The following is a 12445-nucleotide window of genomic DNA, read 5'->3' as shown; positions in this document are numbered from 1 at the left end:
TTTCAGGGCAATGCGTTATGGATGAGTTGGTCAGGGATATTTGCATACGCTTTTCCCCCTCTCCCACTCCTTCCATATCTGGTAAACAAATTGAGTCAAAACAAACTCATACTAATAGCACCAACTTGGGCAAGACAACCTTGGTACACAACACTACTAGACCTCTCAGTAGTGCCTCATGTCAAACTACCAAACAAACCAGATCTGTTAACTCAACACAAACAAAATCCAGCATCGCTGAATCTAGCAATTTGGCTCCTGAAATCTTAGAATTCGGAAACTTAGACCTTACACAGGAATGTATGGAGGTCATAAATCAAGCTAGGAAACCAACCACTAGACATTGCTATGCAAATAAGTGGAAAAGATTTATTTATTATTGCCATAATAATCAAATTCAGCCATTACACGCATCGGCTAAAGACATTGTAAGCTACTAACTACATTTGCAAAAGTCAAAGCTAGCTTTTTCATCCATTAAAATACATCTTACCGCAATTTCAGCTTATCTGCAAATTACGCACTCAACTTCATTATTTAGGATACCAGTCATAAAAGCGTTTATGGAAGGCCTAAAGAGAATTATACCACCAAGAACACCACCAGTTCCTTCGTGGAACCTCAACATTGTCTTAACTCGACTCATGGGTCCACCTTTCGAACCTATGCACTCATGTGAAATGCAATACTTAACATGGAAAGTTGCATTTCTAATTACTATCACATCTCTAAGAAGAGTAAGTGAGATACAAGCATTTACCATACAAGAACCATTTATTCAGATACACAAGCATAAAGTAGTCTTACGAACAAATCCTAAATTCTTACCAAAAGTCATATCACCGTTCCACTTGAATCAAACAGTAGAACTACCAGTGTTCTTCCCACAGCCAGATTCGGTAGCTGAAAGAGCACTATATACATTAGACATCAAAAGAGCGTTAATGTACTACATTGACAGAACAAAACAAATTCGGAAAACAAAACAATTATTTATTGCTTTCCAAAAACCTCATACAGGAAATCCAATTTCAAAACAAGGTATTTCTAGATGGATAGTTAAGTGCATTCAAACTTGTTATCTCAAAGCAAAAAGAGAACTGCCTATTACACCAAAGGCACACTCGACTAGAAAGAAAGGTGCTACCATGGCCTTTCTAGGAAATATTCCAATGACTGAAATATGTAAGGCAGCCACATGGTCTACGCCTCATACATTTACCAAACACTACTGCGTGGATGTGTTAACGGCACAACAAGCCACAGTAGGCCAAGCAGTACTACGAACTTTGTTTCAAACAACTTCAACTCCTACAGGCTGAACCACCGCTTTTGGGGAGATAACTGACTACTAGTCTATGCAAAGCATGTGTATCTGCAGCTACACATGCCATCGAACGGAAAATGTCACTTACCCAGTGTACATCTGTTCGTGGCAGGAGTCGCTGCAGATTCACATGCGCCCACCCGCCTCCCCGGGAGCCTGTAGCCGTTTCGAAGTTGATCTTGAACATTTGTAAATTTGTAAATATATCACTTTAAACTACATTATGTACATACATATTCACTCCATTGCATGGGCACTATTACTAAAATACACAACTCCTACCTCACCCTCTGCGGGGAAAACAATCTAAGATGGAGTCGACGCCCATGCGCAATGGAGCCGAAATGGGAGGAGTCCCTCGATCTCGTGACTCGAAAAGACTTCTTCGAAGAAAAACAACTTGTAACACTCCGAGCCCAACACTAGATGGCGGGATGTGCAAAGCATGTGAATCTGCAGCGACTCATGCCACGAACAGATGTACACTGGGTAAGTGACATTTTCCATATATGTGTATATATATATATATACCAACAATTCTGGATTTAGGAAGTGCCATAAGTGTAAGGCCTGTGCGTTTGAAGTGAATACCTCACAAGTGAGATCGCCTTTAATGAAAGCCCCTTTATGCATCAGCAAAGCCTTACCTTGCAAAAGTGAATTTGCAGTTTATGTTCTTAAGTATACCTGCCCCAAACTGTATGTAAGAAGCACAACTTTGAAGGCTCATCTCTGTATTGTGCAACACATTAGAGCCATCAATAATAGAGACGGTAGTTATCCAGTGGCAAGACTCTTTGAGGAATGTCATGGTGGCTGGGAAGGGGAGTTGAGCTATTTTGTGCTTGATGCAGCCCCTAGAAAAGTATGAGGTGGTAATCGGGAACAACAGTTGAGAAGATTGGAATCGCGCTAAATTCTCATGCTTGATACTAAGGCCCGGGGGGTTTAAACTTGGAAGAAGATCTTCACGTGCATTTGTAGAGATGAGATGGTGTTGTCTGTTAATATCCTTTCAGTCTTTCATGAGTGACAGAATGACACGCTGTGATCAGCGTGAGCTGTTGTGGAGTTTGTTATTGAGTGGTCTCACTCTGGTCTTTTTTTGTCCTTTTGTCTTTTTTTTCTTTTATAAAATACCAGATTTGGCACAGGTGTTCAGTGGTACATGCTACATTTTATTACATAGGATTTGTTGAGTTGCATATTTGGAATGTACTTGACTTTGAAGAAATAATTTTGTTGAAATATTCACCCACTTGGGTTGATAGTATTTTGTACATGTTTATTTTATTCTATATTGTATGCAAACATGCTTTATTTTTATTGGTTTATTTTTATATTAGAATACTTTTGAGACATTTATGCCTTCCTATAAAATGTGTTGTGCATTAATATTGAGAACTGCGACCAGCAGCACCGAAGATGGGTTGTGTATAGGGAATGTATACTTCATTTTGAGTTCTGTCTACGTATTTTTCTTTATTTTTATTGGTCAGGCATTGCATCATTGGAGTAAGACTTGCACCTTATAAATGAATTTGTATTGGTGATCATGGGTGATTTTGAGAATGGCCGCTCTTACGGTCGAAACGTGTCAATTTGAATTGTGATTTATGTAAATTATGTGGCTTCATGAACCCGAGTGCGTCGGCGCTCGTCTCGGTGCATGTGTGATGAGATGTGGTATGTGAGGATTGAAAGAAAAAAGATATATATATATATTCACTGAAAACAAACGAAGGTTACAGGGACGTTCTAGTTAGGCATTCATTTTAAACATACAGAACCATAGAAATTCACCTGTTGTAGTTGCTTAACTCAAGCAACTATAACGTGTGCCCTAAGATAACTATAACCCGCGCCCCTGCCATGTACAGTTTTTTTTAATCAAAACTTTTGATGGAAATATTACATTGATTTTTATCAATGGTGTTATCAACGATATCATGAGTGCTGTAATTTGTGGCGTAATTAGCAGTGCATGGCAAGGGTGCGAGTTAAAGTTATCTTAGGGCATGAGTTGTAGTTACTTGAGATAATTGTAACAGGTGAATTTCTATCATTACGTGCGTTCAAAATGTGAGCCTATCTATAACGTCCCTGTAACCTTTGTTTTTTTAAGTGAATTTCTATGTTTTTTCTAAATTCTATTTCCTAACTGTAATGTCTCTGTAACCTTAGTTTTTTTCAGTGAATTTCTATGTTTTTGTATGGTTTGGCTGCAGGGTCTAGCCTGCACCTGTTAGCACCTAACCTTGTGCCGTGCACGGCCTTTGGACGTGCGCAGCGGGTGTTGGCTGCCAGGGCTGCTGCCAGACCCTGCGGCCAACTCCACGCTGCGCATGGCCGTTTGGCCATGCGCAGCAGGAGTTGGCCACGACCTGTCTCTCCGAGTGTGAGAATAGTTGTGAGAGAGTGTATCTGGGGGTGAGAGTTTCTGCCTGGGTGTGTTAGTGGGTGCATCAGTGTCTGTGGGGGTCTGTGAGTGGATGTGTTAGGGTTTTAGTGGGTTTGTGAGTCAGTGTGTGAGAGCCTGAGTGGGTCTGTGAGCGGGGCATGAGTGGGTTTGTGAGTGGGTGTTTGAGCAGGTCTGTGAGTGGGTGCTTGAGTAGGTCTGTGAGTGGGTGCATGAGGGTCTGAGTAGGTCTGTGAGTGGGAGAAATAGAATAAAAAAGAGACATTGAGTGAGGAAGACAGGGGGAAAGATTTTTTAGGCTTTGATGAATTATATTCTTAGAATGAGATATTTCTGGACAAATTGAAAATAAATATTTATTTATCAATTAAAGCATGAGCTCACCTTTCAGTATGAAACGTTTCAACTTTAGAAGTTTAAAAAGAAATTAAAGAAGGAAAATAACTAGGGACACACATGGAGTAGAACCCTCAACTTTCAGTGTGAGGGTCTGTGACCTTATCCTTTAGGTCATAGGTGACTCCTTATTATGATGCTTCAGAACATACCTATGACAGTCAACCCATGCATGTAATTGCAAAGAAAAGTGAAGGTTCCATCACTATGGAGATTCAACAGCCAAAACACTACCAAATAAATAAACACATTGACAAGCGATACTAGGATTTGAATCTTCAGCCTACTGTGTGACCGTAGACATAGACCGTAGGCCTTGACCATTAGGCCAGAAGTGACTCTGTTCTCCAAACATAACTATAATATTCGTACCCAACATCTTGCTAGATTGACGCTTTGAAGTCATTGCATGGAGGGACCATTGCAATGTCAATCTTACTTTCTCTCTTCCGTCCCACTATGAGGGAAGAACGAGAATGACAGGACTTCAGGGGGAGCCTGAAGGACCTTGCGCTGCTAGGCAGCTACCCGCATCCTGTTGGAGCTGGTATTGCTCCTACAAGCAAGGAGCTGCTTTAAATAGCATCTCCCTGCTTGTGGAAGCAATATTTTCATCTGTTTCCCTGCACCCATATGTGCGTGCAGGGAAACGGAGGAAAACTCCACTTTCTGACAGCAGAAGCTGTTTGATAGCTCCCGCTATCAGAAAGCAGACTTTACTTATTTTTGCTTGGTGGAAGCGGTTAGTGCCTACCAAACAAAAACAAACAGCTATGTCCTGGGAGTGGGCGGCCGGGGACATAGCAAGAGCCGGTTCTGTGGGACCATCAGCGCCCCCCCCCCCTCCAACCAGCATTGCCCCAGTGAGATGGTGGTCTCTGGGGCTCCGGGTCCGAAACGGACCCCCTTCTCTCTTTTATTGTAGCCCCGGGGAGGTGGTGATCCCCGGTGTTGCGGGCACGTGCCCCCCACATTCTATTCAATTAAAGCCCTGGGAAGGTGGTGCTCCTCGGGAATGCAGGGGCAGTGGCAAGTAACATTAAGTCCTGGGGCGGTGTAACAAAGGGTACAGGGATATTATAGTTAGACTCACATTTTAAATGTAGAAAATCATAGAAAATCAGGAGTTATAGTTGCACCATTTGATGTAACTTCACAGAATTTTCTCCCAAAACGTGCCCTCTAGGGTCTTGTTGTGCAGTTTTTAAAACACGGAGGCATGCTGCCCCCTCACAACCATATACCACCCTTTTAACCCAGTCCACCCTGTGTCCTTTTGAATGTGGAGCCTCCTTTGAGTGTAATCTGGCTCCCCTGCCTCGAGCTCCTGTCCGAATCTGGGAGAACAGGCCCTGTTCCTCGGTATAGGAGCTTGGTTTCGGCTCCGTGGCCGGATGTTTCGGTATCGAAACCTTTTCGACCGTCTTTTTCGGCTCCGAAGACACTTTCTTGCCTTTCGGTGTTCCGATCTCTTGGTGCCGACTCATTTCGGTGCCGCTCTCTCGGTGTCGAGAGTGCTCTGACCCGGTGTCTCGGGGTCGAGTCTGTTCTGTGCCGGTATCTCGACCGGAGTCGGATGACTTCGACACATGCGTGCCCTTTTTCGGTGCCGATGGTCGGTCACCTAATTTTCGGGTTAAGCCATGGCCTGTTGGCAGTGGCGTCCCCTGGGCTTTAGTGATTTTTCTGTGAGTTTTGCTCATCAACGTCTTACTCACGGTTCTTGGCGTCTATTCGGGATCGACCTCGTCCGAGTCCGAATCCGCAATGGAGAAGGTTTCCTCTTCTTCCACGTGCTGTTGTCCTGCCGGCGCCGACGCCATTTGTAGTCTTCTTGCTCTTCGGTCTCTTAGCGTTTTCCTCGACCGAAACGCTCGACAGGCCTCGCAGGTATCCTCTTTGTGTTCGGGAGACAAACACAAATTACAGACCAGATGCTGATCTGTGTAAGGATACTTGTTGTGGCATTCGGGGCAGAAGCGGAATGGGGTCCGTTCCATTAGCCTTGAAGACGCACGAGGTCGGGCCGACCAGGCCCCGTCGGGGAATCGAAAACCCCGAAGGGCCACCGGAGCTCTTCCGAAATCAAACAATACCGAACGCAAACAATACCGTCAAATTTTCAGAGATTTAACTAACTTTCCGAACCGAAACACGGAGCGAATAGGAACACGTCCGAACCCGATGGCGGAAAGAAAACAATCTAAGATGGAGTCGACGCCCATGCGCAATGGAGCCGAAAGAGGAGGAGTCCCTCGATTTCGTGACTCGAAAAGACTTCTTCGAAGAAAAACAACTTGTAACACTCCGAGCCCAACACTAGATGGCGGGATGTGCACAGCATGTGAATCTGCAGCGTCTCATGCCACGAACAGATGTACACTGGGTAAGTGCCATTTTCCATATATATATATATATATATATATATATATATATATATAAAACCTACTGGTGGTCCCCAGTGTATGTGTGTGTGTATATATATCTGTGTATATATACACACATATATATATATATATATATATATATATATTTATATATATATATATGTGTAGATAGATACATACAGGGAGTGCAGAATTATTAGGCAAGTTGTATTTTTGAGGATTAATTTTATTATTGAACAACAACCATGTTCTCAATGAACCCAAAAAACTCATTAATATCAAAGCTCAATATTTTTGGAAGTAGTTTTTAGTTTGTTTTTAGTTTTAGCTATGTTAGGGGGATATCTGTGTGTGCAGGTGACTATTACTGTGCATAATTATTAGGCAACTTAACAAAAAAAAATATATACCCATTTCAATTATTTATTATTACCAGTGAAACCAATATAACATCTCAACATTCACAAATATACATTTCTGACATTCAAAAACAAAACAAAAACAAATCAGTGACCAATATAGCCACCTTTCTTTGCAAGGACACTCAAAAGCCTGCCATCCATGGATTCTGTCAGTGTTTTGATCTGTTCACCATCAACATTGCGTGCAGCAGCAACCACAGCCTCCCAGACACTGTTCAGAGAGGTGTACTGTTTTCCCTCCTTGTAAATCTCACATTTGATGATGGACCACAGGTTCTCAATGGGGTTCAGATCAGGTGAACAAGGAGGCCATGTCATTAGATTTCCTTCTTTTATACCCTTTCTTGCCAGCCACGCTGTGGAGTACTTGGACGCGTGTGATGGAGCATTGTCCTGCATGAAAATCATGTTTTTCTTGAAGGATGCAGACTTCTTCCTGTACCACTGCTTGAAGAAGGTGTCTTCCAGGAACTGGCAGTAGGACTGGGAGTTGAGCTTGACTCCATCCTCAACCCGAAAAGGCCCCACAAGCTCATCTTTGATGATACCAGCCCAAACCAGTACTCCACCTCCACCTTGCTGGCGTCTGAGTCGGACTGGAGCTCTCTGTCCTTTACCAATCCAGCCACGGGCCCATCCATCTGGCCCATCAAGACTCACTCTCATTTCATCAGTCCATAAAACCTTAGAAAAATCAGTCTTGAGATATTTCTTGGCCCAGTCTTGACGTTTCAGCTTGTGTGTCTTGTTCAGTGGTGGTCGTCTTTCAGCCTTTCTTACCTTGGCCATGTCTCTGAGTATTGCACACCTTGTGCTTTTGGGCACTCCAGTGATGTTGCAGCTCTGAAATATGGCCAAACTGGTGGCAAGTGGCATCGTGGCATCGTGGCAGCTGCACGCTTGACTTTTCTCAGTTCATGGGCAGTTATTTTGCGCCTTGGTTTTTCCACACGCTTCTTGCGACCCTGTTGACTATTTTGAATGAAACGCTTGATTGTTCGATGATCACGCTTCAGAAGCTTTGCAATTTTAAGAGTGCTGCATCCCTCTGCAAGATATCTCACTATTTTTGACTTTTCTGAGCCTGTCAAGTCCTTCTTTTGACCCATTTTGCCAAAGGAAAGGAAGTTGCCTAATAATTATGCACACCTGATATAGGGTGTTGATGTCATTAGACCACACCCCTTCTCATTACAGAGATGCACATCACCTAATATGCTTAATTGGTAGTAGGCTTTCGAGCCTATACAGCTTGGAGTAAGACAACATGCATAAAGAGGATGATGTGGTCAAAATACTCATTTGCCTAATAATTCTGCACTCCCTGTACATACATCAGTGACACAAAAGGGGGTTTTATTCTGGCATTGCCAGTGCTTGTTGAAAGATTCAGCCCCCTTCTTAGTGTTTGGCAGACGGTATACTCCATCAAAACGAGACGAATAGCTCATCCACAATATTACAAGCGCTGTGCTGTAGCCTTTAATGCACATGTAATATGGCAGACAAGATATCAGCCACATTTGTGACCGGATATTCTGTCACCTTAACTGTAAATAAGGCCCTTAGTCAGGTCTCACAGTGCAAGATAGGCTTATTTGCTGTTAATGCTTAGCTACTGTTGTTCTTTCGGATTCAGCTGTTGCCTACAGGCCTGACTGAAGCAGTGAAATGTCAATCGCATGTTCCACTGATTGCCTTGCGCCATCTCTTGCAGAGCTGTTTTAAGTCACTTATCCTTTTCTGCCCTTGTTCATATTTTCTATGATATGTCAAATATCTGTGTATTTATACAGTCCAACATGAATCTGTTGTTAGCACTTGCAGTCTGGCAAATGAGGGAACTAAGGTAGTGGAAATTGTTTGCTGTGAGTCTCATACTGAGGGCAGGTGGAGAAGCTGTGGTCAGGGCTCTGGTATCCGGAGTCCCCAGCTGGATAAGTAGCCAGCAGGACACTGTTCATTTTCAGCACCATGATTTTTTTTTTTTATGAAACATGCCCATCTTTTATGGTCTTCTGAGCAGGGACACGAGCTTTCCAGGCTAATATCATGTTTTCGTGTTTCTTTTTTCTTGCTTCATTAATTGCTATAGATACTAGGTCGTTACAGAACTTTAAGTCCACCTAGTCTGGCCATTTTCCTGTCTCGGGCAGACAGAATAGAAAATACTTCTTACCCCAGCGCTTGATGCCTTCCCCCTTTCTCTCATTCTTGTTCCTTTTTGCGCTTTTCCTTTAACTCTTTTATTTATTCATTTATTGTCTTTTTTTTTTCTTTTCCCACCTTTGGCAGGTAAGGTCCTATTTGTTGAAGGTGACCCGTTTTAATTTGTTTGTTTCCGCGCAGGGTAAAAACGGCAATTGTGAAAAAAGAAGAGGCTGTGAACAGTCTTCGGAAACAGTACGAGGTATGTATGACGTAGTCCGGAGCTCTCCCTAGTCAGCCACTTCTAGAAGTAAAATTTTGTCTGTCTGCAGGGACCTTTTTGTGGCTTCTACCTAGAGATGGGTGTTGATTTTTATATATATATATATATATATATATATATATATATATATATATATTTGGAATTCATTTGCCTCTGAAGGACTGATAGAGCTGTGGCACGCTAACTGAAACACTGCAAACAAGCAATTAGAAAATACTCAGTTTACTAACCTTGAAAGGATGTGATACTCAGTTGGTCTTTTCGGGATTCGAACTTTTAACTTGCATATTATTTCATGTCCATCCTGCTGACTTACACATGTCACTTAGATACATCTGCTAAGATCAGTTTGAAAAGAAAGAAGGAAAAACGATTCAAGTTAGAAGAGATGTATTTTCAGTAATTTCCTAAAAACCTGGTGCGAAGTGATAGCTCTTAGATTGGAAGTTACTGCATTCCAGGCTTTAGTTGGGAGGTAGCTGGAGGAGCTGCCACCTGGCGTTCGGCACAGAGGCCTGGGAATACAAAACAGGTTGCTAGTGGAATAGCCAGGAGACTGACTAGGAGTACAGCAGGTGAAGAGTGGGTCCCTTTTTATGTTGATGGTTGTAGGACTTGGAGCCAAAGGGACTTCTTAGACCTTCTGTTGTGGACACTAAGCCACTTATAGGACAGCCACTTTTAGGAACTTAAAACCACGGAAATGTCCAGTTTGCTTCCTGAGATGGACATATTGAGTCATTAGGGGCTTGACATTTCCTAGCAGTACAGCTTCTGTGCATCATTCGTTTTGGTACCTCTGTTCCATTGACTGGCATTGTTTACAAACTAAGACCTGAAGAGTCCGGAAGACGTCTGAGGGCATCTGAACGCTCCCCTCCAGAATAACTGTAGGGAAAGGATGGAATGTTATTTTAAAATATAGTGCCAAGTTCATAAAAGCTATCTCGGACCCAGAATGTGCCCCCCTTTCTGATTTTACATGTGTGCTGGTTTTAATTGCTAAAAAAAAAAAAATTTCTAGGGACAGCAGCAACCGGACATTCAGTTTGTGGGTGTGTTTTTAAAAAAAAAATGTTTTTACTATTGGCCTGTGTCTGAGTTCCTAACCCCTATTGCCCTACCCCAGGCCTTCTCTGCACGACTTCACTGTCTGAGTAGAGTGAAGTGACCAAAGGAAGTAATTTCGTTTTCCAACTTGAGTATAGTGGTATTTGTGACCATGGTGCACCCTTTGGAAATTACAGTACTCATGCAGTACCCACTGACTGCCCCAGATCCCCAGCAAAAGGTGTAGCAAACGTTGTATGCCATTTACATATTTCATTGCGATATTCCCTTCAGTGGCAATAGGTATTGAATCATATGCACGCACAACTATAAGGGGCCGTTGTTTTGTCCCTGTGATGCCATCTGCCACGTCTGTGGTGGTGTCACAGATTTAGCTGCAGAGTTAGAACAGTCCTGGTTGGTGCCTATGCTTCACTCGTTGGAAATGTGTATCACTGAGTGAGACTTATTCGTGCCTGCTGTCCTTTACTTGCCTTTTGTATCATCTAGCCCTGACCGCTCCCACTTCTCGTCCTTCATCTCTTGGTGTTGCTGTCATTTAACATTGCTTAAGAACTACTGGCTTCATGTGTAGGGGGGTTTGGCATAGGATTCAGGAGTCCAGATTTAATCCCTTCATGACAAGGGGACAATGCCTGATGCTATGGAATTCACCTTGTACAGGCAGGAATGGTGATGATAGGATGGGGTGCTGTCCCAAGTGATTTAGAAAAACCCTGCTGTGCAAAGGATGCTTCATGGGCTAGTGCAGGTGGAAATCTGTTGGCTCCCAGAATGAAATCTGCCTGCCGTGCCTACGAAGAGTACCTTTTGAACCATTCCTCTGAACAACAACAAAAAATATTAACTTAAAATACTATCTCACCCCTTTCTTTGGTTTGCTTCTAGGCAGCAGTAAAGAGAGCTGACCACCTGGAGGCCTTGTTGGAGCAACAACGTAAACAACTTCTGGCGAAGTGAAGTCCCAAAACGGAATGAAATCCTGTCCTCCAAGAGGAAGTGGTACAGAGTCCATCTGTGGACACCAGTGGCGGTTCACCCTTGCACTGGGCTGCGTGGCCTTGCCACCAGCCATTGCTGCTTCCGTCCTAACATTTTTGCTTCGCGGAACCCAAGAATTGGGTTGGTGGAGCCTCGACCATTTTTATTTGTGTGCAGTCAGTGTTTGCATTTTACCAGTAAAGCTCTGTATTATTTTACTTAATTAATAGACTCTCCTCTCTTCATTTAGGGTACTGGGGTGGAAGGATAAGGGTACTGGAACAGTGGTCAGCCTGTACTTTTCGTTACAGACGTTGGCTACTTGTGTGTTGTTTGCAGCTTTCTTCTTAGAAGCTAACCAGTGCCACAGTTAGCTCTGGGCCACTGACGAAGTGCTGATTAAGGAACTCTTAGCAAAAGAGAGAGGTCTAATTGCAGAAGTACACATTGGAAATATTATTTTTTTCTGTTTTTTTTTTTTTAATGAATTGTAAAAAAAAAATGTTGATGCCCAGAACACTCTTTCACAGCATTTGATAACCGCTAATGCACAGTTCACTGTGTGGGAAGAAGTATGAGCTAGAGTGCAATTTCCCAATAATTTAAGCTCACAAGTACCAGTTCCAAACTTATTCATAGTGGCAGAGATGATAAAGCCAGAGCAAGGTTTGGCAGTTTTGGAGGTGGGGCAGTCACATACAATTTGAGCATAATCAACACTGGTGTGGATGCTGTTATAAGAGGAACACTGCGGTGTAACCAAGGCCCCCGCAGCCCCTGCGATGCAGGGGGGCCTCCTGAGCTCCAGGGTCCCCCCTTAGCACAGTACCCTGGCCTGAGAGCTCTTGAGTAAGTTCAGAAGGGGGCCTCTCCATGTACTACACGGGGGGGCCCCCTCAAGTTTCGGTTACGCCACCGGAGGAACAAGGAAGTATTGCTAGCCTATATTAAGAGTTTGCTAAACTGTTTAGAGTGAGTGGTTTGAAGGGTGTTCTTTGTTTTTGGTCCTGT

The 12445-nt window shown here is 43.2% G+C and overlaps 1 protein-coding gene across 4 annotated transcripts in view; it reads left to right on the top strand.

The window, feature by feature from the left end:
• Positions 1-11657, top strand: part of CEP131 (centrosomal protein 131) — a 313831-nt gene extending 302174 nt beyond the window's left edge. For all 4 annotated transcript variants that reach the window (XM_069199754.1, XM_069199751.1, XM_069199752.1 and 1 more), the window contains 2 exons: positions 9301-9361; positions 11342-11657. In XM_069199754.1, coding sequence (XP_069055855.1) covers positions 9301-9361; positions 11342-11413 — 133 coding nt within the window. In that variant the 3' untranslated portion in view covers positions 11414-11657. The remainder of the gene's footprint in view (positions 1-9300; positions 9362-11341) is intronic.
• Positions 11658-12445: the final 788 nt, after the last annotated feature.

The sequence above is a fragment of the Pleurodeles waltl genome, chromosome 7, assembly GCF_031143425.1.
Source record: "Pleurodeles waltl isolate 20211129_DDA chromosome 7, aPleWal1.hap1.20221129, whole genome shotgun sequence".
NCBI classification, from domain to species: domain Eukaryota; kingdom Metazoa; phylum Chordata; class Amphibia; order Caudata; family Salamandridae; genus Pleurodeles; species Pleurodeles waltl.
Note: the sequence above shows the minus strand (reverse complement) of the source record. Positions and strands in the feature narration are given on the sequence as shown.